The sequence below is a fragment of the Caretta caretta genome, chromosome 17, assembly GCF_965140235.1.
Source record: "Caretta caretta isolate rCarCar2 chromosome 17, rCarCar1.hap1, whole genome shotgun sequence".
NCBI classification, from domain to species: domain Eukaryota; kingdom Metazoa; phylum Chordata; order Testudines; family Cheloniidae; genus Caretta; species Caretta caretta.
The window spans coordinates 22,668,751-22,695,666 of record NC_134222.1 but is presented as its reverse complement, the minus strand read 5'-3'; the positions used below and the strand labels follow the sequence as shown (position 1 = coordinate 22,695,666).

General features: G+C 50.9%; 1 protein-coding gene across 2 annotated transcripts; it reads left to right on the top strand.

Moving 5' to 3' along the window:
- Positions 1 to 9,326: 9,326 nt before the first annotated feature.
- On the top strand, positions 9,327 to 26,709 carry NSUN5 (NOP2/Sun RNA methyltransferase 5). 2 transcript variants are annotated; one of them, XM_075120730.1, is made up of 10 exons: positions 9,327 to 9,515; positions 10,164 to 10,286; positions 10,376 to 10,547; positions 10,995 to 11,103; positions 11,555 to 11,693; positions 12,457 to 12,572; positions 18,894 to 19,072; positions 19,359 to 19,563; positions 19,920 to 20,078; positions 23,463 to 26,709. In XM_075120730.1, the coding sequence occupies exons 1-10, from the start codon at positions 9,423 to 9,425 to the stop codon at positions 23,476 to 23,478; spliced, it is 1,311 nt and encodes a 436-aa protein (XP_074976831.1). In that variant the 5' UTR covers positions 9,327 to 9,422; the 3' UTR covers positions 23,479 to 26,709. The 2 variants fall into 2 exon arrangements, with proteins under 2 accessions (XP_074976831.1, XP_048679626.2); XM_048823669.2 differs by lacking the exon at positions 23,463 to 26,709 and adding an exon at positions 21,976 to 22,368 and having other exon boundaries at positions 9,328 to 9,515.
- The last annotated feature ends 207 nt before the right edge of the window (positions 26,710 to 26,916 follow it).

Here is a 26,916-nt window from a genome sequence, read left to right as displayed (position 1 = left end):
TGACCCTCCTGATTGCCTTTTGTGACTCTTCCTGGGGGATGGGACCCACCCATTGAGAAATACTGCTCTAAATTAACTGTCAAGTAAGACCTTGTTAGGTCCACCCACCTCAGAGCTGCTCAGATGGGGAATCTCATTCAATTCATAAACTGGACAGATCAAAAACTCCAACTTTTCAATAAGATCTTTTAGCTCTCATCTTTATGCTCCTAATCAAGAGTCCCAGCAATTTGGACTCAGGCTGCCAACCAGAGAAACTTCAGACCTGAGTGGAGACACCCACCTCAACTCAGAGGCAGAAAATCCAGCAGTGTAGAAAGCAGGACTTAACGGATATTAAGATTATATCCATGATATTGAATGACAAATCTGCCATGGCTACTGACAGCAACTTGGGACCAACTTGACCAATATTCAAAAGCCTTCACAATTCAACAGAATCAGAGGAAACATAGAGAAGTTCCTGCCTTGTTGCCTGAAAAGGAATGCAATGCTTATGTTAGGTCTGGCTTGTCCTCAAATCAGAACCCTAGATTAGTGTGTTATCCCTGTGGGGAAAAGACTTAACTGGTGTTTACCCCACTCACTTGTAGTAAAACAGACGATACAAGATGGAGCCTTTGATGGAGAATTTTTACTGTTGAGCAACAGCTCTGCCTGAAGGACCTGTCAGTACATGCTCTTTCCCACTAGATAAAACATTGGATCCACCCAATGAGGATACTGAACTTGACGAACAGGAAATTTCCCTGGCACAACTGGCTAGAGCAAACCCCTCTTTAGCAGTCTGTGTAATGTGTCTCCATATGCTGTCCATCAGAATTCAGACAGATTTGGGTTTCATAAAGCTTGGCAGGTCAGAGAAACAACGCTCAGCTCCAGAACCTCTGTGTGGAGCTGTGATGTGGTGCCCACGCCATACAAGGCCTTAGCGAGTTAAGGGGACCAGGTCAGACCAGCTGCATCTGGAGGAGGACCCAGGGAGCAAGGAGGACTAATTAAAGAGGAAGCTCAGGTGGACAGGAGCAGGAGGAGTCTGTATAAAGCCCAGCAGCTGACTGTAGAAGGAGGCTGCTGAGAGAGAAACTGCGGTCACTGTTAGGGTAAGAGAAGGCAAGGTAGGAAATAGCCCAGGGATACAGCAGTAAGGGAGAGGACTGGGCAGACCTTGACTGCTCTAGGCTGGAAAAAAGTATAGAGGGAGGCCCTAGGTTCCCCTCCCAGACACTGGAGAAGTGGGACTGTTAAAGGAGCAGTGGAAAAAAGAGTGCCTGGAACAGTGGGTCTGGAGAGACTTTGATGCACATGATCCTCTGGAAGGGGGAGCTACAGTGACCTAGCTGGAGGGCCAAGCCACGAAGTGACAGTAGCCAAGTCCTGAGAGAGTGATGAGTGCTACCAAAGGAAGGGGCATTGGCCTGGCAGAGCTAATCCCCGGATGCAGTCAGAAGGAGGCGTTCCAGCAGTGAGTAGAAAACCCCATGACAGGAGCGGCTGGAGATCAAGGTGAACGATCCTCACCACCATCTCGGGCTATTACTGCATGTGGCAAGAAAGAGATAAGAGAACGCCCTGGAGAGCATGTTCTAGCTCTCTCTTACGCAATACAGCATCTTAAAAGTACTGAGACATTGTGGTTCAGGTGTTCCTAGTGTCAAGAAGGAGTGGGATTCTCTTGAACAGCCCTGCCAAGGCCTCAGGCAGCCTCATGTTAAAGCTATCTCATAATTACACCAGTAAGGAACCTGTCCATTGCAGGGAAGTTTGCATGTCTGGAATATGTCAAGGTTTTAATGACCCCACAGCTTTTAAGCAGGGATGAAAGTGCCCTTGTTTACACAAAATGTGAGGGAAGAGCCAACAGAGGGTCAAGTCTAGACACAGGCAAAGATGCCCAAACATTCAGGGAGAATGATCACACCAGCCAGATATCTGATGTAATATTTGCTGCCACAGAAAGGCCAAAGGGTGAGGTGCTGTTTTATTGATAGAGGTCTGCCCTGCCTCTACTTAGAGGCATGGACACGGAGACAGTGATACAAAGAGATGAAAGTGACTCTCTCTCATTGTTGCCGGCACCCAGTGCCAGAGGTGAACAACAGCAAGGTTTGTTGCCCGGTGTGCGTCACCCAATAATCACAACGGGGTGGAGAAGCAGAAAAGTTTATTTGCAGCTGCAACAAGGTACAGGGAGAATAGAATCTCAAATCCTGCACACAGAGCAGGAAGTTACACAGGCTTTTATACATCCTTTCTTCAGCGTACTTATCCAATAGCAAGCTGCCCTAAGTATCCATATAGCCAGCCAATCCAGTTACCGGCTAGTTCCCTTGTTCTCTGTACCATCTGTTAAACCATACATAAAGCTGCTTTATTCAGCATTGTTCTTCCATAGACCAGCTTGGCTTAATGGTGAAATCCTAGCGGATCTTAAACATAAAAAAGAGGCTTACAAGAAGTGGAAGGTTGGACATATGACCAGGGAAGAGTATAAAAATATTGCTCGGGCATGTAGGAATGATATCAGGAGGGCCAAATCGCACCTAGAGCTGCAGCTAGCCAGAGATGTCAAGAGTAACAAGAAGGGCTTCTTCAGGTATGTTGGCAACAAGAAGAAAGCCAAGGAAAGTGTGGGCCCCTTACTGAATGAGGGAGGCAACCTAGTGACAGAGGATGTGGAAAAAGCTAATGTACTCAATGCTTTTTTTGCCTCTGTTTTCACGAACAAGGTCAGCTCCCAGACTGCTGCGCTGGGCATCGCAAAATGGGGAAGAGATGGCCAGCCCTCTGTGGAGATAGAGGTGGTTAGGGACTATTTAGAAAAGCTGGACGTGCACAAGTCCATGGGGCCGGACGAGTTGCATCCGAGAGTGCTGAAGGAATTGGCGGCTGTGATTGCAGAGCCATTGGCCATTATCTTTGAAAACTCGTGGCGAACGGGGGAAGTCCCGGATGACTGGAAAAAGGCTAATGTAGTGCCAATCTTTAAAAAAGGGAAGAAGGAAGATCCTGGGAACTACAGGCCAGTCAGCCTCACCTCAGTCCCTGGAAAAATCATGGAGCAGGTCCTCAAAGAATCAATCCTGAAGCACTTGCATGAGAGGAAAGTGATCAGGAACAGCCAGCATGGATTCACCAAGGGAAGGTCATGCCTGACTAATCTAATTGCCTTTTATGATGAGATTACTGGTTCTGTGGATGAAGGGAAAGCAGTGGATGTATTGTTTCTTGACTTTAGCAAAGCTTTTGACACGGTCTCCCACAGTATTCTTGTCAGCAAGTTAAGGAAGTATGGGCTGGAAGAATGCACTATAAGGTGGGTAGAAAGCTGGCTAGATTGTCGGGCTCAACGGGTAGTTATCAATGGCTCCATGTCTAGTTGGCAGCCGGTATCAAGTGGAGTGCCCCAAGGGTCGGTCCTGGGGCCGGTTTTGTTCAATATCTTCATAAATGATCTGGAGGATGGTGTGGATTGCACTCTCAGCAAATTTGCGGATGATACTAAACTGGGAGTAGTGGTAGATACGCTGGAGGGGAGGGATAGGATACAGAAGGACCTAGACAAATTGGAGGATTGGGCCAAAAGAAATCTGATGAGGTTCAATAAGGATAAGTGCAGGGTCCTGCACTTAGGACGGAAGAACCCAATGCGCAGCTACAGACTAGGGACCGAATGGCTAGGCAGCAGTTCTGCGGAAAAGGACCTAGGGGTTACAGTGGACGAGAAGCTGGATATGAGTCAGCAGTGTGCCCTTGTTGCCAAGAAGGCCAATGGCATTTTGGGATGTATAAGTAGGAGCATAGCGAGCAGATCGAGGGACGTGATCGTTCCCCTCTATTCGACATTGGTGAGGCCTCATCTGGAGTACTGTGTCCAGTTTTGGGCCCCACACTTCAAGAAGGATGTGGATAAATTGGAGAGAGTCCAGCGAAGGGCAACAAAAATGATTAGGGGTCTGGAACACATGAGTTATGAGGAGAGGCTGAGGGAGCTGGGATTGTTTAGCCTGCAGAAGAGAAGAATGAGGGGGGATTTGATAGCTGCTTTCAACTACCTGAAAGGGGGTTCCAAAGAGGATGGCTCTAGACTGTTCTCAATGGTAGCAGATGACAGAACGAGGAGTAATGGTCTCAAGCTGCAGTGGGGGAGGTTTAGATTGGATATTAGGAAAAACTTTTTCACTAAGAGGGTGGTGAAACACTGGAATGCGTTACCTAGGGAGGTGGTAGAATCTCCTTCCTTAGAGGTTTTTAAGGTCAGGCTTGACAAAGCCCTGGCTGGGATGATTTAACTGGGAATTGGTCCTGCTTCGAGCAGGGGGTTGGACTAGATGACCTTCTGGGGTCCCTTCCAACCCTGATATTCTATGATTCTATGATTCATATCTGCCCTGTTTGGCCTTGTTTAGTTTCAGGCAGTCTGACTTTGCAACATTTTGTTGCAGATCCTCAGCATAACTGCTGTGAGTTTTTCCAGGCCGGGGGGGGGGGGGCCAAGGACACTTGGGCCTAGTGCGAGGAGGCTTCATCGACACTCATGGTCTTCCATCCCCTCGAGTTACCGAGTGGCCATGCCCAGTGTCCCCAACATCATGACACCTGCTGCTTGTGGCTTTGATGAGACTATGGCACAGAAAGGGGAGAACCTCTGTGTTCTTTTGCAAATCAGAAAGACCTTTCTCTGGCACACAGCAGTGAGTACAATGTCCCTTAGGGTGTCAGTACAGATGCACAGCATTTAAGGATTGGGCCCCACATGCCTGTGAGGGTGTTCTATCGGCCACAAAAATGGAGCATTTCACCACATTGTGTATGCACCTGGTCCAGCTTTAGAATCTACTATATCACTAATTGCTTACAAACTCAGTTAGAAGCTGTAGTGTGGACAAGGCCCATAGGGAGGGGGCTTCCCATTAAATTCCCTGGAAGTACGCACTGCGGGGAGCTGATATTGCATCTTCTATTGCAGAGCATGCCATGTGGCGTAGGGCTCATGCAGATTCCCACCGAGTTGCTGTACTTGGGGCTGATCGCATTCTAGGACGCTGGCATTTTTTTATCTTTAGCAAAAGTGCAGAGCCTTTTTTCTGTGCTTGGCTATTGGGAAGAGTTTGCCTGTATCCAGTTCCAGCAAGGATAGGCCATGTTATCTGCCCCACATTATTACATACAAGGGTTTGCCTGATTGTAAAGTAGGAGCCTAAAGATTTCCCTTCACGATGCCACTCTTGGTAGTGGAATTTCAGTGTGAAATATTCCTCCATTCCAGGTTGCCATCTTGGCCCCAGCAACTGGAGCAGATCTTACTCTGCCTCTTGATAATCAAGAGGAAACTTCTGTTTCATGTTCCAGAGACATGATTTTGATTGACCTCCTGTCAAGGTTCCTTCCCCACTCTGAACTCTAGGGTACAGATGTGGGGACCTGCATGAAAGACCCCCTAAGCTTATTCTTATCAGCTTAGGTTAAAAACTTCCCCAAGGTACAAACTTTGCCTTGTCCTTGAACAGTATGCTGCCACCACCAAGTGTTTTAAACAAAGAACAGGGAAAGAGCCCACTTGGAGACGTGTTCCCCCAAGCCTTACACCCCCTCTCCTAGGGAAGGCTTGAGAATAATATTCTCAGTTGGTACAGGTGAGCACAGACCCAAACCCTTGGATCTTAAGAACAATGAAAAATCAATCAGGTTCTTAAAAGAAAAATTTTATTTAAAGAAAAGGTAAAAGAATCACCTCCGTAAAATCAGGATGGTAAATACTTTACAGGGTAATCAGATTCAAAACATAGAGAATCCCTCTAGGCAAAACCTTAAGTTACAAAAAGAGACAAAAACAGGAATATACATTCCCTCCAGCACAGCTTATTTTACGAGCCATTAAACAAAAGAAAATCTAACGCATTTTCTAGCAAGATTACTTACTAACTTTACAGGAGTTGTAAGGCTTACTTCCTGATCTGTTCCCGGCAAAAGCATCACACAAACAGACAACCCTTTGTTCCCCCCCCTCCAGATTTGAAAGTATCTTGTCTCCTCATTGGTCATTTTGGATCAGGTGCCAGCGAGGTTACCGTAGCTTCTTAACCCTTTACAGATGAAAGGGTTTTGCCTCTGGCCAGGAGGGATTTTACAGCACTGTATACAGAAAGGTGGTTTCCCTTCCTTTATATTTATGACACCTCCACTTCCTGGGATCTTCTGGGAGACAGCCAGATCCTCAGGATGAGGAAGGGGAGGGTGGACAGGAGAGAATCATTGTAATGACTCTTCGTTCAGGTGAGACTCACTAGTTGATAGACAGAAGCTGGGTTCTGGAAAAGCTCAGGCCCAGCCTAGGCCAGAGGGGATGGGGCACATCATTTGGATCTCAGCAGTTTTGTGGCCAGCTCCTCTCTGCGTAGGGACTACTGTGGGGAATAGCTGAGAGCACAAGGCTGAGCGTGAATATGCTCCTTGCTGTAAGCTTGCTAGATTTGGATGGGCTGAGATAGGAGCAGGTCATGAGACCGAGGTTTTTCCAGCTCCCCAAGGCCATGTTCCTCTCCTCTCCTTGACTGAAGTTCTGTTCTTCTTCTGCCCTGGGGTCCTCTCCACAGAATGATCCCCCTTCTCATCACTCAGTGAGATCTGGAGATTCCCCCATCCCTGGAGGTTATTTCTCACTTGTGCATTAGTCTAACTTGTGAGGGGTAGCGATGGGAATGAACTAATTGAAACATGAGCTACTGGCTTCATACATGCTGCAAATTTCATGAGATAATGGCCATTGGGTAAAGGGGTCTCTCCAGGGAACAGACCCCACAGTAAGGCCTCTGCTACACACCGTGGTGTTGATTTGGCTCTTTTCAGTATGGCCCCACCAGACCCTGGTGGTACAAGGGTTTCAATCTCATGTGCATGACAAGTGGGATCCACATGGACAAAGAATCAACAAAGACCATGAAGGGGGAGGGGCTGGAGGAGAGTACGGAACAATATTAATAGTTTGTCTCTTCAATAATCAAGTAGCTGCCAGACTTATCTAACCAGCTCACCTAGCAGGTGGACTCTGGCCTGTTTCCTAAAGAGGGGCTAGTGGTGCAGTACTGGTGAGTGACACAGGGCACAGCCTGCTTCATTATCATAGAATATCAGGGTTGGAAGGGACTTCAGGAGATCATCTAGTCCAACCCCCTGCTCAAAGCATGATCAATCCCCAATTTTTGCCCCAGATCCCTAAATAGCCTCCTCAAGGATTGAACTCACAACCCTGGGGTTAGCAGGCCAATGCTCAAACCACTGAGCTATCCCTCCCCCTATGACTATGACTCCGCTATTTGTGGCATAGTTGACGCCATGAGCATTTGCAGAGGCACTCTGCTGTTACACACAATGCACTGGGCCAGGTCCCCGTGCAGAGTGTCCATTGTTACCCACAAGAATCCTCTGCCCCATTGTGGCTGACCAGATTTACAGAGCAGTGAAGATTGCTGGCTGAAAGAGTTCTGGATGCTGCTGGAGGAGAGAGAGCAAGGATGGAGCGATATCTGGGGCTGGAAGACAGGGTGAGGCATGATTGCTGCTGGTCTAGGGCTAAGATTCTCACGTGCAGCACTGGAGTCGAAATTCTTTGGAAGCTCTAAGGGCAGGTATGAACCTTGATTTTTATATAAAAAAGGAACCTTCATACCTACTTCCTCCCCCGCCATGGCTTGTTGGTACAGAGGGGTGACCCTGCGTCCCTGGCAGGTCTCGCTGTGTGTGTTGGCCTTGGGAAGAAGGTGAATTGTGCCAGCCGCTTCCGGGGAGCTGTGAAGAGCCAGAGCAGGGCACCTGCCTTCATGCTGCTGCAATGCCAACGGGGAGCTGCCTGAGGCAAGTGCTGCCTGGCTGGAGCCTGCACCCCGAATCCCTCGCCACAGGTCAGAACACCCTCCCACACTCAAACTCCCTCCCAGAGCCTGCACCCCGTACCCTTCCTGCACCCCAACTCCCCACCCCTGCCCTCTCCTGGAGCCTGTACGCCAACCCCCTACCCCAGACCTGATCCCCTTCCCACACCCAAACTCCCTCCTGGAGCCCGCACCCGCTCCTGCACTCCAACCCCCTGCCCTAGCCCTGAGACCCCCCCCCACACTCCAACCCCCTTATCCCCAGCCCCATCCCAGAGCCCCCACCCAAACTCCATCCCAGAACCCGCACCCCAGCCCTGAGCCCCCTCCCACACCCAAACTCCCGCCCGCGGCCCCTCCCGCACTCCAACCCCCTCATCCCCAGCCCCACCCCAGAGCCCCCACCCAAACTCCATCCCAGACCCCGCACCCCAGCCCTGAGCCCCCTCCCACACTCCAACCCCCTCATCCCCAGCCCCACCCCAGAGCCCCCACCCAAACTCCATCCCAGACCCCGCACCCCAGCCCTGAGCCCCCTCCCACACCCAAACTCCCGCCCGCGGCCCCTCCCGCACTCCAACCCCCTCATCCCCAGCCCCACCCCAGAGCCCCCACCCAAACTCCATCCCAGACCCCGCACCCCAGCCCTGAGCCCCCTCCCACACCCAAACTCCTGCCCGCGGCCCCTCCCGCACTCCAACCCCCTCATCCCCAGCCCCACCCCAGAGCCCCCACCCAAACTCCATCCCAGAACCCGCACCCCAGCCCTGAGCCCCCTCCCACACCCAAACTCCCGCCCGCGGCCCCTCCCGCACTCCAACCCCCTCATCCCCAGCCCCACCCCAGAGCCCCCACCCAAACTCCATCCCAGAACCCGCACCCCAGCCCTGAGCCCCCTCCCACACCCAAACTCCCGCCCGCGGCCCCTCCCGCACTCCAACCCCCTCATCCCCAGCCCCACCCCAGAGCCCCCACCCAAACTCCATCCCAGACCCCGCACCCCAGCCCTGAGCCCCCTCCCACACTCCAACCCCCTCATCCCCAGCCCCACCCCAGAGCCCCCACCCAAACTCCATCCCAGACCCCGCACCCCAGCCCTGAGCCCCCTCCCACACCCAAACTCCCGCCCGCGGCCCCTCCCGCACTCCAACCCCCTCTTCCCCCAGCCCCTCCCCACCGGAAGCGAGTGAGGGTGGGAGAGCGAGCAACGGGGGCGGGGGGGACTGGAGTGAGTGTGGGCGGGGCCTAGGGAAGGGGCGGGGCAATTAGAATGTTGGCCACCCTAAGATGGAATCACGGGCCCGGCGCCAGGTCCCAGCCCGGCCTCAGCCAGACCCGCCCAGCGCGGGACGCCGGCTGTTACCCACAATGCCCGGGGCTCGAGCGCACCTCCTCGCTGCTCGCGCTCCTGTCGCGCGGGTTCTCGGGGTGGGGCCACAGGAGGGGGCGGGGCCTCGTGGAGCGGCGCTGCCGGAAGTGGGGCCCGCCGGCTGTGGCGCGTGGCTGAGGCGGCTCGGGTCGCGCAGCTGAGTACGGGGGCCGGGCCGGGCCATGGCGCTCTACAGCGCGGCCGCCTCTGTCCTGGCGGGGCTGCAGCGCCGGGAGGGCGCCCTCAAGACTCTGGTGTACAAGAGCCGCTTCCAGGTACCGGGGCCGGGCCCAGCCCCCCGCGCCGCCCCGCTCCGGCCTGGGGCGTGGGGTGTCAGCGGAGCCGGGAAGGGGGCAGGAGCTGGGGTTATAGGGGGGCTGGGCTCACAGGGTGGGGGGCAGGAGTTGGGGTTATTGGGGGGCATAGCTGGGATGGGGGGCAGGAGTTGGGGTTATAGGGGGCTGGGCTCACAGGGTGGGGGGCAGGAGTTGGGGTTATAGGGGGGCTGGGCTCACAGGGTGGGGGGCAGGAGTTGGGGTTATAGGGGGGCTGGGCTCACAGGGTGGGGGGCAGGAGTTGGGGTTATTGGGGGGCAGAGCTGGGATGGGGGGCTGGGCTCCCAGACTGACCATGCCAGGGGCAGGAGTTGGGGTTATAGGGGGGCTGGGCCCCCAGGCTCATAGGGTGGGGGGCAGGAGTTGGGGTTATTGGGGGCAGAGCTGGGATGGGGGGCAGGAGTTGGGGTTATAGGGGGGCTGGGCTCACAGGGTGGGGGGCAGGAGTTGGGGTTATTGGGGGGCAGAGCTGGGATGGGGGGCTGGGCTCCCAGACTGACCATGCCAGGGGCAGGAGTTGGGGTTATTGGGGGGTAGAGCCAGGCAGGGGGACTGGGCCCCTAGGCTCACCGGGTCTGTTCCCCACAGAACGTGAAGCAGCTCTATGCCCTGGTGTCCGAGACCCTGCGCTACTCGCTGGTGCTGGACTCCATCATGGCCGGGGCTGCCCTGCTGAAGGCTGAGAAGAAGCTGCCTCCCCACTTGGCCAAGGTAAGACCTGGCCCTGCCCAGGCTATCTCAGGGGGATGCCCTAGGCTGGTGGCACTGGGCTGGGCCTGACCCACTCTGTCTTGCCGCAGGTGCTGGTGTATGACCTGCTCTTTGGCAAGGGTCTGAAGTGCGGGGGCCGCTGGAAGGTGCTGGTGCTGAAGCACAGGGCCCGGCTGCAGGCAGAACTGGCCCGTCTCAAGGTGCGCAGGAAGGTGAGCTGCAACGAGGATCTGCTGGCGCCCACAGATGGGATGATCCAAGGTGAGTGTGGGGGCTTTCCCCAGCAGGTGGGCTTCTAGACTGGGAATCCCATTGTAGCGGGAGACTCAGCAGGATTCCTATGCCCACCTCTGCCCGGATGGTAGTTTGTGACTGTTTCTCCAGTGGGAGGGTGTACTGTAGTTCCTGGTTTCTTCAAGGCTATTCTCTGTATTTGTGCCATCATTTCACTAGAGATAAGGGTCATGTATGGGGCAGTGGTTTCCAGGTTCATTCTTCTGGGCATTGGGTCTGTTTGAGTTGGGCTCCTGGTTAACCTGTAACTTAGTAAATGGACCTTCAGACTGGGCTAGACATGACCTGATCTGTCCCTTCCATCTCTGTCTGATACTCGGAACAAGCTGGAGTATTCTTGTATCTCAGGTGATTTGGGAAAGGGGATTGTGTGTGTCTGTGTCTGTGTGTAACCTGTTTGTTTTGGTTCCCCAGCCCCTCAAGTGCCACGGTATGTCCGAGTGAACACCCTGAAAACTTGCAAGGATGATGTGGTTGACTACTTCAAACGCCAGGGCTACTCCTACTTGGGCAGGGCAGCCAGGTAAAGCCATCCTAGCCTGTCCCATGACCCTGTGCGCTCTGGTCTTCACTGACCTGCCAAGCTGATAGCCCGAGATGGGGGAGGCCTTGCACCTACTGTAGTGACCTTCCAGACAATCAAGGGTTGGCACTGCAGGAAGCCATAAGCCATCCTCTTTGTGAAGGGGAGTAGTAGAGCCTTGTGTGTGGAAGAGAATGAGAGGGGTAGGGACACTATCTTCAATATTGGCAATGGATGGGTTGGAGCTTCTAGAGTGATGCGCTGCCCTGGATTTTGGTCAGCTACTTGGCTGGCCTTGAGATGGGGTTGGGGTATGGGCTTTAGTGGGCTAATGAGAAAGCGGGAAATCTGTAGCTGGCCTCTGAAGGACTTTTGAGCTTGGGGGAATCAGGATGTGTGCTTCACTAAATCAGTCTTCTCCATCCCCGCTCCTTGCTGTCTCTCTGGGTAGAATGGAGGAGCTGAGCTCCCTCTCAGGGAAGCAATTCCTCCTGGATCCCCACCTGCCGGAGCTGCTTGTCTTCCCGCCACAGACAGACTTCCATGAGAACCGGCTGTACGTCGCAGGGCACATCATACTGCAGGACAAGGTGTGGGGCTCGGGTGACACTGTGGTGAGGATGGAAAACTCAGGCTAAGGGGAGAAGTGCCAAGGGGTGGTTCTGCTGTGGAATGGAGTGAGGTATGGTGATGGGTGTCACAAGGCTATACAGGAAGGATGGGTGTTGTTTTTAGGCCACAACCCGCACGTACTTTGTAGCAAACTAAAGCTAAATTCTGTGGCTTTCTGGTGCAGCAACTTAAGATAGGTCTAAGAATTGGTGACCTTTAATGGGGCAGAATGGCCCAGATACGACCCTGAAGGATCATGCAGTTCCCATAGTTCTCAATATGCTGGAGATTTTTGTACTGACAGCTCCTAACTGCACTGTAGAAATTGCCTGGGGCAAACTGAGAGATGCAGGAGGCAGTTTGGGGTTGCGGGGTAAGGACTCAAGCTGGGTGTTTCTGCTAAAGAGCAATGACATAGTTAGCCTATCAACTCTGAAACCTCATGATGCTAGTTAAATGTCAATACCCCATCAAGACAAATGAGAGCAATTTGTGTCAGTCTCCGGCTTGCTGCAGACTGAGGCAGCTGTCACTGCATTGGTTACTCTGTGTTGGAAAGCTATCTCCATAACTAGAAGGGTGACGGTTGTATTTTTATGGAAGTTTTGATTCCCCAGGCGGGGGTGGATTCTATGGCTGTGGAATGACTTAGGGGAGTTTTCTGAAGAGATTGGGTAAATGTGTATATTGGGGAGGTAGGTACTGCAGGTGCAGAGCTGTGACTGGTGGTCTCTCTTCCAGGCCAGCTGCCTTCCTGCCTTCCTTCTGAGTCCCCCCTCAGAGGCCCATGTAATCGATGCCTGTGCTGCCCCCGGGAACAAGACCAGCCACATGGCCGCCATCCTGAAGAACAAGGGGTGAGTGTGAGCTGCGGGACAGAGCTGTGTGGGTGAGGGCTGCCTGCTGTTGTGATAAGCAGTTTTCCCAGTGCTGGGCACTGAAGCCCTGGCCTAGCAGCCGTTCTGATGAGGAACAGACAGCTGCAGCGGTACAGGAGCCAGCAAACGGAGCTGTAAACAGGGGAGTTTGAGTGGGAATTCTGTTGGGGGAGTTTGTGGGGAAGACTAAGAGCCAGGCAGAGGAACAGACAGGCTAGTGAAGGGAGTGTGTGGTGTTCTGGCAGTGTTGTGGTGCTTGATGGGGGTTGTTTATGCTGTGGGTGGTGGTGTTTGTTTCCCAGACTAACAGGACTTAAGTGAGAAGGCTATGACAGACACAGAGGCAGCAGTGGTAGTCACCCAGGCAGTGGAAGACACAATGAAGAGGACTGGATGTAGAAGCTGTGGCATGTACATGATCCTGGAGGGGGTACCTGAAAAGAGTTTTGTCTGCATGAAGTGCCACCTGATAGAGCTGATGGAAGAGAAGATCTGAGGATTGGAGATGCAGGTGGAAACTGTGGTCGAGTTTAGAAGGGGGTTCCAGGGATGATGGAGCAAAGACATGAGGAGGCTGAAGGGAAAAGCTCAGACCTGCAGATGGAAGCAGGACCAAAGAACTCTGAGGGGAGACTGCTGGGTGAGGAAAGTGAACAATTAGAAGCATGTGACTAAGAACCAGGCAGAGGAAAAGATGGGCCAGTGAAGGAGAAACAGAGCTCAGGAACAGGTTTGCGGAGTTGGAAAATGAAGAAGGGGCACTGCAGGTGGTCACTGAAGGTGAGAGAGCAAGGAAAAAGAGAAGACCAGCTAGTTCTATTGGAAGAGGGCAAGAGTCAATGGAGATAACACCAAAGATGAGCCCCGGGAGGATATGGGATGGGTTGCAGAGGATTGCAAGGGACAATAGGAATCAAGAGGACTTGTAGCCAGAGGGAACAGGGGGTAGACTGGAGAATCGCACCATCACCAGGAAAAGGCAGGTCTACGTGATTGGGGACTCCTTACTGAGAAGAATAGACAAGCCTGTAACAAGAGCTGATCCAGAGAACAGAAGGGTGTGCTGTCTGCCGGGTGCTAAGATACGGGATGTGGACCTGAGGCTGAAGAGGATCCTAATGGGAGCAGGAAAGAATCCACTGATGGTCCTTCATGTGGGAACAAATGATATGGCTAGATTCTCGCTGGAATGTATCAAGGGAGACTGCCAGGCTGGGGAAGATGCTTAAGGAAATCGAGGCTCAGGTGATCTTCAGTAGGATTCTGCTTGTTCCTAGAGAAGGGCAACAAAGGTGTGATAAGATTATGATGATCAACAGATGGCTCAGGCAGTGGTGCTGTAAGGAGGGCTTTGGGATGTATGGCCACTGGAAAGCATTCATGGACAGAAGACTGTTCTTTCGGGATGGACTTCACCCGAGTAAGGAGGGAAATAGACTTCTAGGATGGAGGATGGTACAACTGATCAAGAGAGCTTTAAACTAGGAATCTGGGGGAAATGGTTGGGAGATGTCCAGGTAATCTCCATGCCAGATTTTAACGTTGAGAGGGAAGAAAACGAAGTAAGAAAGCATACAGCCGTGGGTAGGAGAATGGACATAAGGAGGAAGGGCAGTGTACATAGCAGTCTAATAGGTAATATTGGCTGTAGAATGTCTGTGCCTACGCGGGTAAAGAATGTGAACGAGGCCAAACAGCAAAAATTAAGATGTTTGTACACCAGTGCAAGGAGCCTAGGTAACAAAATGGAGGAACTAGAGCTACTGGTGCAGGAAGTGAAACCAGATATTCTAGGGATAACAGAAACATGGTGGAGTAGTAGTCATGACTGGAGTACCGGTATTGAAAGGAATGTGATGTTTAGGAAAGACAGAAATAAAGGCAAAGGTGGTGGAGTAGCATTGTCTATCAATGAGGAGGTAGACTGTAAATAAATAAGAAGTGATGGAATGGATAAGACAGTCTTTCTGGGCAAAAATCACATTGGGGAAGAAAGCTACTAGAGCCTGCCCTGGGATAGTGCTTGGGATGTGCTATAGACCACTGGGATCCGATCTGGATATGGATAGAGAATCTCTTTAATGTTTTTAATGAAGTAAATACTAATGGGAATTGTGTGATCATGGGAGACTTTAATTTCCCAGATATAGACTGGAGGACAAGTGCTAGTAATAATAATAGGGCTCAGATTTTCCTGGATGCGGTAGCTGATGGATTCCTTCATCAAGTAGTCGCTGAACCAACAAGAGGGGATGCCATTTTAGATTTGGTTTTGGTGAATAGTGAGGACCTCATAGAAGAAATGGTTGTAGGGGACAACCTTAGTTCAAGCTATCATGAGCTAATTCAGTTCAAACTAAATGGAAGGATAAACAAAAATAGATCTGTGACAAGGGTTTTTGATTTCAAAAGAGCTAACTTAAAAAAATTTAAGGAAATTAGTTAGGGAAGTGGATTGGACTGAAGAACTTGTGGATCTAAAGGCGGAGGAGGCCTGGAATTACTTCAAAGTAAAAGCTGCAGAAACTATCAGAAGCCTGCATCCCAAGAAAGGGGAAAAATTCATAGGCAGGAGTTGTAGACCAAGCTGGATGAGCAAGGATTTTGGCGTTTTGGGCTGTATAAGTAGGGGCATTGCCCGCAGATCGAGGGATGTGTTTGTTCCCCTATATTCGACATTGGTGAGGCCTCATCTGGAGTACTGTGTCTAGTTTTGGGCCCCACGCTACAAGAAGGATGTGGAAAAATTGGAACAAGTCCAGTGGAGGGCAAAAAAAATGATTAGGGGACTGCAACACATGTCTTATGAGGAGAGGCTGAGGGAACTAGGATTGTTTAGTCCGTGGAACAGAAGAACGAGGGGGGATTTGATAGCTGCTTTCAACTACCTGAAAGGGGGTTCCAAAGAGGATGGATCTAGACTGTTCTCAGTGGTAGCAGATGACAGAACAAGGAGTAATGGTCTCGAGTTGCAGTGGGGGAGGTTTAGGTTGGATATCAGGAAAAACTTTTTCACTAGGAGGGTGGTGAAGCACTGGAATGGGTTCCTAGGGAGGTGGTGGAATCTCCTTCCTTAAAGGTTTTTAAGGTCAGGCTTGATAAAGCCCTGGCTGGAATGATTTAGTTGGAGATTGGTCCTGCTTTGAGCAGGAGGTTGGACTAGATGACCTCCTGAGGTCCCTTCCAACCCTAATATTCTGTGATTCTAAGCATCCTAGAGAGGTGATCAAGAAAAAGCAGAAGGGAGGGATCAGCAAGTAAAGCTACCTTACTGAGGTCAGAACATATAGGGATAAAGTGAGAAAGGCCAAAAGCCATGCAGAGTTGGACCTTGCAAAGGGAATTAAAAGCAATAGTAAAAGGTTCTATAGCCATATAAATAAGAAAACAAAGAAAGAAGAAGTGGGACCGCTGAAGACTGAGGATGGAGTGGAGGTTAAGGATAATCTAGGCATGGCCCAATATCTAAACAAATACTTTGCCTCAGTCTTTAATGAGGAGTTTAGGGATAATGGTAGTACAACAAATGGGAAGGAGGATATGGAGGCAGATATTACCACATCTGAGATAAAAGCCAAACTTGAACAGCTTAATGGGACTAAATTGGGGGGCCCAGATAATCTTCATCCAAGAATATTAAAGGAACTGGCACATATAATTGCAAGCCCATTAGCAAAAAAATTTAATGAATCTGTAAACTCAGGGGTTGTACCGTATGACTGGAGAATTGCTAACATAGTTCTTATTTTTAAGAAAGGGAAAAAATGTGATCCGGGTAACTACAGGCCTGTTAGTTTGACATCTGTAGTATGCAAGGTCTTGGAAAAAATTTTGAAGGAGAAAGTAGTTAAGGACATTGAGGTCAATGGTAATTGGGACAAAGTACAACATGGTTTTACAAAAGGTAGATCGTGCCAAACCAACCTGATCTCTTTCTTTGAGAAGGTAACAGATTTTTTTAGACAAAGGAAACGCAGTGGATCTAATTTACCTAGGTTTCAGTAAGGCATTTGAGACCATGCCACATGGGGAATTATTAGTTAAATTGGAAAAGATGGGGATCAATATGAAAATGAAAGGTGGATAAGGAACTGGTTAAAGACGAGACTATAACAGGTCACACTGAAAAATGAACTGTCGGGCTGGAAGGAAGTTACTAGTGGAGTTCCTCAGGGACCAATCTTATTTAATCTTTTTATTACTGACCTTGGCACAAAAAGCGGGAATGTGCTAATGAAGTTTGCAGATGAGACACAGCTGGGAGGTATTGCCAATTTAGAGAAGGACCAGGATATCCTACAGGAGGATCTGGATGACTTTGTAAACTGGAATAATAGTAATAGGATGAAATTTAATAGTGAAAAGTGCAAGGTCATGCATTTAGGAATTAATAACAAGAATTTTTGTTATAAACGGGGGACACATCACTTGGAAGTAACAGAGTAGGAGAAGGACCTCTGAGTATTGGTTGATCGCAGGATGACTATGAGCCGCCAGTGTGATATTGCCGTGAAAAAAGCAAATGCGGTCTTGGGATGCATCAGGCGAGGTATTTCCAGTAGAGATAAGGAGGTGTTGGTACCATTATACAAGGCACTGGTGAGACCTCATCTGGAATACTGTGTGCCGTTCTGGTCACCCATGTTTAAGAAAGATGAATTCGGAGTGGAACAGGTACAGAGAAGGACTACTAGGATGATCTGAGGAATGGAAAACCTGTCTTATGAAAGAAGACTCAAAGAGCTTGGCTTGTGTAGCCTAACCAAAAGAAGGTTGAGGGGAGATATGGTTGCTCTCTTTAAATATATCAGAGGGATAAATACCACGAAGGGAGAAGAATTATTTAAGCTCTGTACCAATGTGGACACAAGAAGAAATGGATATAAACTGGCCATCAGGAAGTTTAGACTTGCAATTAGACGAAGGTTTCTAACCATCAGAGGAGTGAAGTTCTGGAACAGCCTTCCAAGGGAAGCAGTGGGGGCAAAAGACATATCTGGCTTCAAGACTAAGCTTGATAAATTTATGGAAGGGATGATATGGGATAGCCTAATTTTGGCAATGAATTGATCTTTGACTATTAGCGGTAAATATGCCGAATGGCCCATGATGGGATGTTAGATGGGGTGGGATCTGAGAGAATTCTTTCCTGGGTGTCTGGCTGGTGAGGCTTGCCCACTTGCTCAGGGTTTAGCTGATAGCCATATTTGGGGTCGGGAAGGAATTTTCATCCAGGGCAGATTGGCAGAGGCCCGGGGTTTTTTTTGCCTTCCTCTGCAGCATGGGGCACGGGTCACTTGCTGGAGGATTCTCTACACCTCAAAGTCTTTAAACCACAATTTGAGGACTTCAGTAGCTCAGACATAGGTTAAAAGTTTGTTACAGGAGTGGGTGGATGAGATTCTGTGGCCTGCGTCGTGCAGGAGGTCAGACTAGACCATCATAATGGTCCCTTCTGACCTTAAAGTCTATGATTCTGTGATTCCCTGGGAGGGAGGGATGCACGCTGTCTTTGGCCTCAGTTCTGCTCAGAGCCCTCTGGGTCCTACAGGAGCCTAGGAAAGCAGGACTACACAAGGGAAAGGGGCAAGCACTGGGGGAGCGGGCATGTTGGCTCTCACATGTGGGAACTGGGAATTGTTGTCAGCTTGTCTTGTTAGCTCTGTCCTTGTCTGAAATCAGTCCAGCACAGGGCAGCGTCTGTGGGGACTGCTGGCAGAGCACCAGCTGGAGAGTGAGGCTTGGGGAGGGACTTAAAAGCAACCAAAGACTCCGATTGGCAGCCGTTAATGTAGAGTCATAGGCCAGAAGGGACCATCAGATCATCTACTCTGGCTTGCTGTACGTTTCAGACCACCAGCACCTGCACACTAACCCAACAGCCAGAATGAGACCGAAGCATCACAGCCCACCAGAGACTAGACTGTTGTGTGCCACGGGGAGAGGATAGGAGGGACCAAGGTGCAGCAGTGCCCGAGACCCCTGCAATGGCAGGGAAACTATTAAGATATACCTAGATGTTCCTGGCAAGTGACCTGTACCCACCCACTGCAGAGCAAGGTGAACCCCCTCCTCCCCCAGCATGCTGCCAGCTGTGCTCCGGCTCCTCTTGCAGTGGTGGGAAGGAGGTGCTATACCCCTGGGGGAAGTGGGTTAATCGACTTAAGGATGTACTTGGCCAAAACTGCTTTGGTTGTCGGAGAATTTCTGCGTGCCTGGGGTTGTGGGTCTGGCAATGAAGGTAGGGCCCTGTCTGCCAGGTAATGATTCCTGTATTCCTCTTTGGGGCATTACATTCAGGCAGATCTTCGCCTTTGACCTGGACCCCAACCGCTTGGCCACCATGAGCACCATGCTGGTGCAGGCTGGGGTTAGCTGTTGTGAACTGGCCAATCAGGACTTCCTGACAATTGACCCCAGTGACCCCAAGTACAACAATGTGACCTACATTCTCCTGGACCCCTCATGCAGCGGCTCAGGTAAGGGGTGGGGGTAGGCCAGGCCTATGCAGTACAAACAGGGTGGTGGTTATACTCATCTGGTGTACCTGAGTATCTCTCCATCTAGGGCTGCCCATTCCAGCCTATGGGAAGGATCCTGGGGCCCTGATTCTCCCCACAGGATACACTGAAGTCAGTGGGGTTGGTGGAGAATAGACCTTTGGATGCAAAGCCTGGAACAGAGGGGAGCCCAGCAGCTGGGTGATACGGGTGCCTGAATTGGAGCCCAGCTTGTCCATGCCTCTCTGACTGTCTCTCCCCCCAGGAATGGTGAACCGGCTGCCAGCTGAGGAGAGTGCCCCCAGCTCGGAGCGGCTGCAGGCGCTGGCTGGGTTCCAGCGCAAAGCCCTGAGCCATGCCCTGCGCTTCCCTGCCCTCCAGCGCCTGGCTTACTCCACCTGCTCGGTGCAGCAGGAGGAGAACGAGGATGTGGTGTGGGATGTGCTCCAGGAACATGGCACAGCATTCAGGTACCGACACTTGGGCTGTAGCTGGGTCTGCAATAAACAGTGTGTGTGGGTGCCCGTGGCTAGATGGAAGTGGAATTGCCCACTGGGCGGGGGACAAGCCAGGCAGCATTGTTAGTATCTGCTCCCTGTGTTTCCTGTTGGGGGGGGGGGGGGGAGGGGACTGAGGGCATCGTTTGAGGCAGCTCTGAGGCCCGGGGGCTCTAGCCAGTGGTTCCAAAGAGGCAGGTTTCCCCGCCTCACTGTCACAGGCAGCTGGCCAGCTGGGCACTTAGGCCTCTGGGTTGGTGCCCTGCAGCGGAGCGGGCAGTGGCTAGCTGGGTCACTGAGCTTTGTCGTGATCTTGACCCCGCTCACAGGTTGGTAAACGTGCTGCCTTCCTGGCCCCATCGAGGCCTCGCCACCTTCCCAGGTGCGGAGTGCTGCCTCCGAGCCTGCCCCACAGCGACGCTGACAAACGGCTTCTTTGTTGCCGTGCTGGAGAGGCAGCAGGAATGCAACAGCCAGGTCTCCTCCAGGTGAGAGCTCTGCGGCTAGAATCATAGAATATCAGGGTTGGCAGGGACCTCAGGAGGTCATCTCGTCCAACCCCCTGCCCAAAGCAGGACCAATCCCAACTAAATCATCCCAGCCAGGGCTTTGTCAAGTCGGGCCTTAAAAACTTCTAAGGAAGGAGATTCCACCACCTCCCTAGGTAACACATTCCAGTGTTCCACCACCCTCCTAGTGAAAAAGTTTTTCCTAATATCCAACCTAAATCTCCCCCACTGCAACTTGAGACCATTACTCCTTGTTCTGTCATCTGCTACCACTGAGAACAGTCTAGAGCCATCCTCTTTGGAACCCCCTTTCAGGTAGTTGAAAGCAGCTATCAAATCCCCCCTCATTCTTCTCTTCTGAAGACTAAACATCCCCAGTTCTGTCAGCCTTTCCTCATAAGTCATGTGTTCCAGTCCCCTAATCATTTGTGTTGCCCTCCGCTGGACTCTTTCCAATTTTTCCACATCCTTGTAGTGTGGGGCCCAAAACTGGACACAATACTCCAGATGAGGCCTCACCAATGTTGAATAGAGGGGAACGATCACGTCCCTCGATCTGCTGGCAATGCCCCTACTTATACATCCCAAAATGCCATTGGCCTTCTTGGCAACAAGGGCACACTGTTGACTCTCATCCAGCTTCTTGTCCACTGTAACCCCTACGTCCTTTTCTGCAGAACTGCTGTCGAGCCATTCGGTCCCTAGTCTGTAGCAGTGCATGGGGTTCTTCCGTCCTAAGTGCAGGACTCTGCACTTGTCCTTGTTGAACCTCATCAGATTTCTTTTGGCCCAATCCCCCAATTTGTCTAGGCCCCTCTGTATCCTATCCCTACCCTCCAGCATATCTACTTCTCCTCCCAGTTTAGTGTCCTCTGCAAACTTGCTGAGGGTGCAATCCACACCATCCGCCAGATCATTTATGAAGATATTGAACAAAACTGGCCCGAGGACCAACCCTTGAGGCACTCCACTTGATACCGTCTGCCAACTAGACATGGAGCCATTGATCACTACCCGTTGAGCCCAACAATCTAGCCAGCTTTCTATCCACCTTATAGGGGCAAGGGGCTGGGGCTTGCCCTCTGTTCTTTTGCAGGGCCTAGCACTGCCTTAAAGGCTCTGGTTAGAAATCCTCTGTTGGATGTGGTGCAGAGAGGCTGGCAGCACCATGCCCTGGGCATGCTGCATCTTGCTGAGTTGGTTTGACACGATTTACCTTTTGTAAAACCATGTTGTATTTTGTCCCAATTACCATTGACCTCAATGTCCTTAACTACTTTCTCCTTCAGAATTTTTTCTAAGACCTTGCATACTACAGATGTCAAACTAACAGGCCTGTAGTTACCCGGATCACACTCTTTCCCTTCCTTAAAAATAGGAACTATGTTGCATTTCCATTGTGCAGGCTGTCCGACAAGGCCCGCTGTCCTGCAGCACCTGGGCTGGGGGGGGGAACCATAGGGGGCAGGATTCCTGCAAAAAGTGGCTTTGAAGGAGCTCATTGATCCTGAGGCGAGGTTACCCTCTAGCTGGGAGGAGGGACAGCAGGAGGCAGTGAGCTGTAGGGCCTTAGGGAAGGGCGTAGATTGGAGGGGAGGGGAGCCAGCTGAGGGAGGTGATGGAGGTCAGAGCTGGGGGTTGGGAGAGAAAGTAGCTGGGGGTGGGGAAAGGGGGAGATTGTGCTGAATCCAGGGGCCGGGCAGGAGGAGTCGGATGGCAGATTTGTGGAGTTGTCAGTGTCAATAGAAGCAAGGCTGGGGAACAATGTCTAGTGGTGGGACGGCCAGTCTGTTGGGGCACTGCTCTGTTGGGAAGGTGACTTTTTCCCACCAGTAACTCTTGCTGCTCTGGGCTCTCCTCCGGCTGTTGCTTCCAGCTCCCTTCTTGCCGAGGTGGACGGTGGAGCAGAGAGATCCCAGGATGGAGAGGGAAGGGGCCCTCTTGCCGCCCGCAAGAAGAGGCGGAAGAAGAGCCAGTGTGTGAAATGAGGACTCTTGACAGGAGCAGCGGTGGCCCTGAGGTGGCAGCCTTAGAGCCAGGCTTCTGCCAGCCGCCTGCCTATCCTGCTGGCAGAACTCGGAGCCCTGAGGCTGGAGCCCCTTGCTGCGTCAGCCCTGTGCTGCTGGCAAGCTTTCCCTCCATGGGGCTGGTCCGAACAGATGTTTTTGCTGTCGAAGGGGGTTGTCTAAGCCGCTGCCAGTCCAGCCGCTGGGGGTGCTGTGGCCCCAGCCTGGGTCAGGGTGGGAGTAAAGCTTTCCAACCCCTTTCAGGTTTTGTCTTGAGTAAGTTTCTCTGAGCCCCAGTCTGTAGAAATGCTGCTGCAGTGCGGGCCCCAGGGACACCACCTGCGCATGGGCTCAGACTCCAACCTGCGCTCTTGATGGGCTCTTCTATGAGAGTAAGATACAAACCAAGAGCTTGCCGATGACTCCACTCAATGCAATCCGTCAGCTCCCCTTCGCAAGCAGGTGTCTTGGCCAGCAGACAGGCGTGGGCCAGGTTATGTTGTTGTATGGTCCTTCCTGTCTCTCAATCCAGAACTGCTTTCTGGCCTCCCTGACTTTTGCTCCTGGGAGGGGTTGAGCATCAACTTTGTCTGACTCTTGCTGGTCTCTTCTGTCGCTGGAGGCCAGCCAAGCCTTTAGGTGAGAGCTTGGCAGCTTTGGAGGGGGAGAAAAGGGACACTGGTTGCACATGGGAAGCAGCACTGCAGTGGGTTGGGGTGAGGAAGAACAGCTGTGGCTAGAGCAGCTGAACTCAAGGGGGCAGATCTGTGGCTGTTTTCATAAGCCTTTCTCTGTGAGCCATGAGCGCTGCTGCCTGTCGTTAGCAGCCAGCCCCAGGACAGCCTTGGGAGGAGGAATTTCAACTGCCAAATGACCACCCTCAGTGCTTGCTCTTCCCTGCCCTATGCCTGTGTCGAGTTCTGTCAGGGCTGTGCACTGGGCTACCTCCTGTCACCACCCACAGCTTCACCCCTCCTGCACTCTCCCTGCATGTGAGCACAACGCAGCCCTCCCTTGGGTATAGCAGGGCAGCGCCTGGAGAGAGAAGTACAGGTTACAGTGATGAAATGGGGAAGAATCCTGGGTTACTGGCTAAGCCCTAGCCCACCAGAACCCACTGAGAGTTCAAGGCGGCCAGTAAATCCAGGCAGGAGCTCCTGAGGCGGTGTGTTTAGCTTGGACAATGAAATCTGCTCCCTTATAAGCACTGCCACTGTTCCAGTGCCGGGGGCTCTAGGCTCTCCCCCTCGCTGAGGAGCACAGCCAGCTATTTCGGTGCTCGTGTTCCATGGGCCATGAGTTTGCTCACGGGGCTGAAATAAGCTCAGTGAGGAATTTGCATTCTTTCTACCTGCAGCCGTTGGGCCTGCTGAGTAAAAGGACTGCAGAACTCTGGAAACCAAGGCACCCTGCAGAGAGGCTGAAACGTCAAGCCCTGGTTTTCACAAGTGACCAGTGTACTTGGGTGTTTCGCTTGATACCTTAGAGGGGCCTGATTTTCAACATGGCTCACATGATCCTTGAAATGACGACTCACATAGGGGCTGCTGTGACTGAAGTGGAGATACCGAAGCCAGCACTGCCATTGATGGCTGAGTTCAGTACTTCACACAAATGCTCTTGGTTCTCCAGCAGGTATCTAAGGGTAGGCCCCAGCTCAAAACACCAGCCTTCGCTTCTGGCTTCCGGCTTCCTTTTTCTTCCCGTCTCCCATTTGAAGGGACCATTCTATTAAAAATGACCAATTCAAAAAGATTTCTTTCCTCACAATTTGTACCTAAGCTGTGAACTCAGTCCCAAGGGATGAAATGTGGCCACAAATTTAGTAAAATTAAAAGGCAGGGGACATTTAACAAGACTATCCAAAGTTATAATTAGGAAGGCCAAAAAAGAATTTAAAGCACAGCTAGCCCAAAGCCTCAAAAAGTAAGAGCAAAAAGATTTTTAAGTACACCAGAAGCAGGAAGCCTGCTAAACAACCAGTGGGGCCATTGGACGATTGAGCTGCTAACGAGCACTCGAGGTTGATACGGCCGTAGCAGAGAAGCTACATGAATTTTTTGCATCGTTCTTCACGGCTGAGGATGTGAGGTAGATTGACACCTGAGCCATTTTCTTTAGGTGACAAAGCTGAGGAACTGTCCCAGATTGAGGTGTCATTAGAGGAGGTTTGGGAACAAATTTACTATTTAATTTATCATAAGTCACCAGGACCAGATGGCATTCCGCCAAGACTTCTGAAGGAACTCAAAGGTGAAAGTGCAGAACTACTAACTGTGGTTTGTAACCTGTCATTTAAATCAGTTTCTGTACCAAATGCCTGGAGGATAGCTAATGTGATGCCAATTTTTAAAAAAGGCTCCAGAGGCTGGTAAGCCTCACTTCAGTACCAGGCAAACTCGCTGAAACTATAGTAAAGAACAGAATTGTCAGACTCAGAGATGAATGTAATTTGTTGGGGAAGAGTCAACATGGTTTTAAGAAAAGGAGGACTTATGGCACCTTAGAGACTTTATTAGAGCATAAGCTTTTGTGAGCTATAGCTCACTTCATCGGATGCATGTTTTTAGTAATGGTTTTAGTAAAGGGAAATCATGCCGCACCGACCTACTAGAATTCTTTGAGGGGGTTAACAAGCATGTGGACAGGGGGGACTCCAGTGAATAAAGTGTACTGAGAGATTTTCAGAAAGCCTTTGACAAGGACCCTCATCAAAGGCTCTTAAGCATAGTAAACTGTCATGGGATAAGAGGGAAGGTCCCCTCATGGATCAGTAACTGGTTAAAAGATAGGAAACAAAGGGTAGGAATAAATGGTCAGTTTTCAGAATGGAGAGAGGTAAATAGTGGTGTCCCCCAGGGGTCTGTACTGGGACCAGTCCTATTCAACAATGACCTGGAAAAAGGGGTAAACAGTGAGGTGGCAAAATTTGCAGATGATACAAAACTACTCAAGATAGTTAAGTCCCAGGCAGACTGCGAAGAGCTACAAAGGGATCTCACAAAACTGGGTGACTGGGCAATAGAATGGCAGATGAAATTCAAAGTAATGCACATTGGAAAACATCATCCCAACTCTACATATACAATGACGGGGTCTAAATTAGCTGTTACCACTCAAGAAAGAGATCTTGGAGTCAGTGTGGATCGTTCTCTGAAAACATTTGCTCAATGTGCAGCAGCTGTCAAAAAAGCCAACAATGTTGGAAATCATTAAAAAAGGGATAGATAAGACAGAAAATATCATATTGCCTCTATATAAATCCACAGTATTCCCACATCTTGAATACTGCGTGCAAATGTGGTTGTCCCATCTCAAAAAAGATATATTGGAATTGGAAAAGGTTCAGAAAAGAACAAAAATGATTAGGGGTTTGGAACAGCTTCTGTATGAGGAGAGATTAATAAGACTAGGACTTTTCAGCTTGGAAAAGAGATGACTAAGGGGGGGATATGATAGAGGTCTATAAAATCACAACTGGTGTGGAGAAAGTAAATAAGTGTTACTCATTTTCATAACACAAGAACTCAGGGTCACCAAATGAAATTAATAGGCACTAGGTTTAAAAGTATTTCTTCACACAACGCAGTGTCAACCTGTGGAACTCTTTGCCAGAGGATGTTGTGAAGGCCAAAACTATAAGAGGATTAAAAAAAAAGGAGATAAATTCATGGCGGATAGGTCCAACAAGAGCTATTAGCCAGGATGGTGTCCCTAGCCTCTGTTTGCCAGAAGCCAGGAATGGGTAACCAGAGGGTTCACTTTATGGTGACCTGTTCTGTTCATTCCTTCTGCAGCACCTGGCATTGGCCACTGTCAGAAGACCGGATATTGGGCTAGATGGACCATTGGTCTGACCAAGTCAGACAGTTCTTAGTCTAGTTAATGCATTAACTGAGAGAGACCTGCCTGATGGTTTAGGAGGAAACCTCTTGTGGAGAACAGATTCTTACTTAAGGGGCAATTTCTTGCACCTTCCTGTGAAGCGTCTGGTACTGGCAGCTGGCAGACAGGACACTGGCTTTGATGGTCTTCAGCTCTGAGCAGCTGGCGATTGCTATGTTCCTTTCTTCCTGGCCTCCTCCAAGCAGCATGGATCATATTTCTAGCTAGAGCCAGGGGACCTTCAGCTTTGGTACAGCCACACACCACCCACCTACAGCCACTTTTACCCCCAGACTAACGGGCACAGGGCCTCTCTTCCTACAACTGATGTGTGATGCATTCCCACTGGGCCAGGCTAGGACACACTTTTCTGTACTATTTGCAGACTAAGGGTAAAGAGCATCCTACTAGACACAGGGTCTTGAGATTATTCTAGTGAGGGCAGGATTGATTCAGTGCAGGAAGGCTCTACCAATTTTGCTGTATTAACCACACACAAGGATTGATCTGTGAGTAGCAGCTGCAGGAGAGCAATCCAGCAGCTGACAGGATCAAGGGGATGGCCGCAGTCTGATGAGCACTAGGCAGGCAGCCGCACAGGGGTTCTCAACACTTGTTGGTGGCCTCAGAGTGTGGCCACCAACTGCTGCTGGTGGCTGCTCTGACATTTTCCCAACTTTAGGAAAAAATAATAAATATGCACATCCAAATCATTGTAATTTAGGTGTGTAGGGGTTTTTTGCAGACTCAAAATTTATTTTGGTGCCCTTGACCCCCACCCATCACCTCTGGCCCCCAATGCCTCTCCCTGCCCCTCATGCATCCCCTTAGGCCTCCACAGCCTCCCCCTACAGATCCCCCAGCCCCACTGCCTCTTCATCCTCCCCTGGGTCCCCACTGCTTCCCCCCCTCCATTGTCAAGCTCC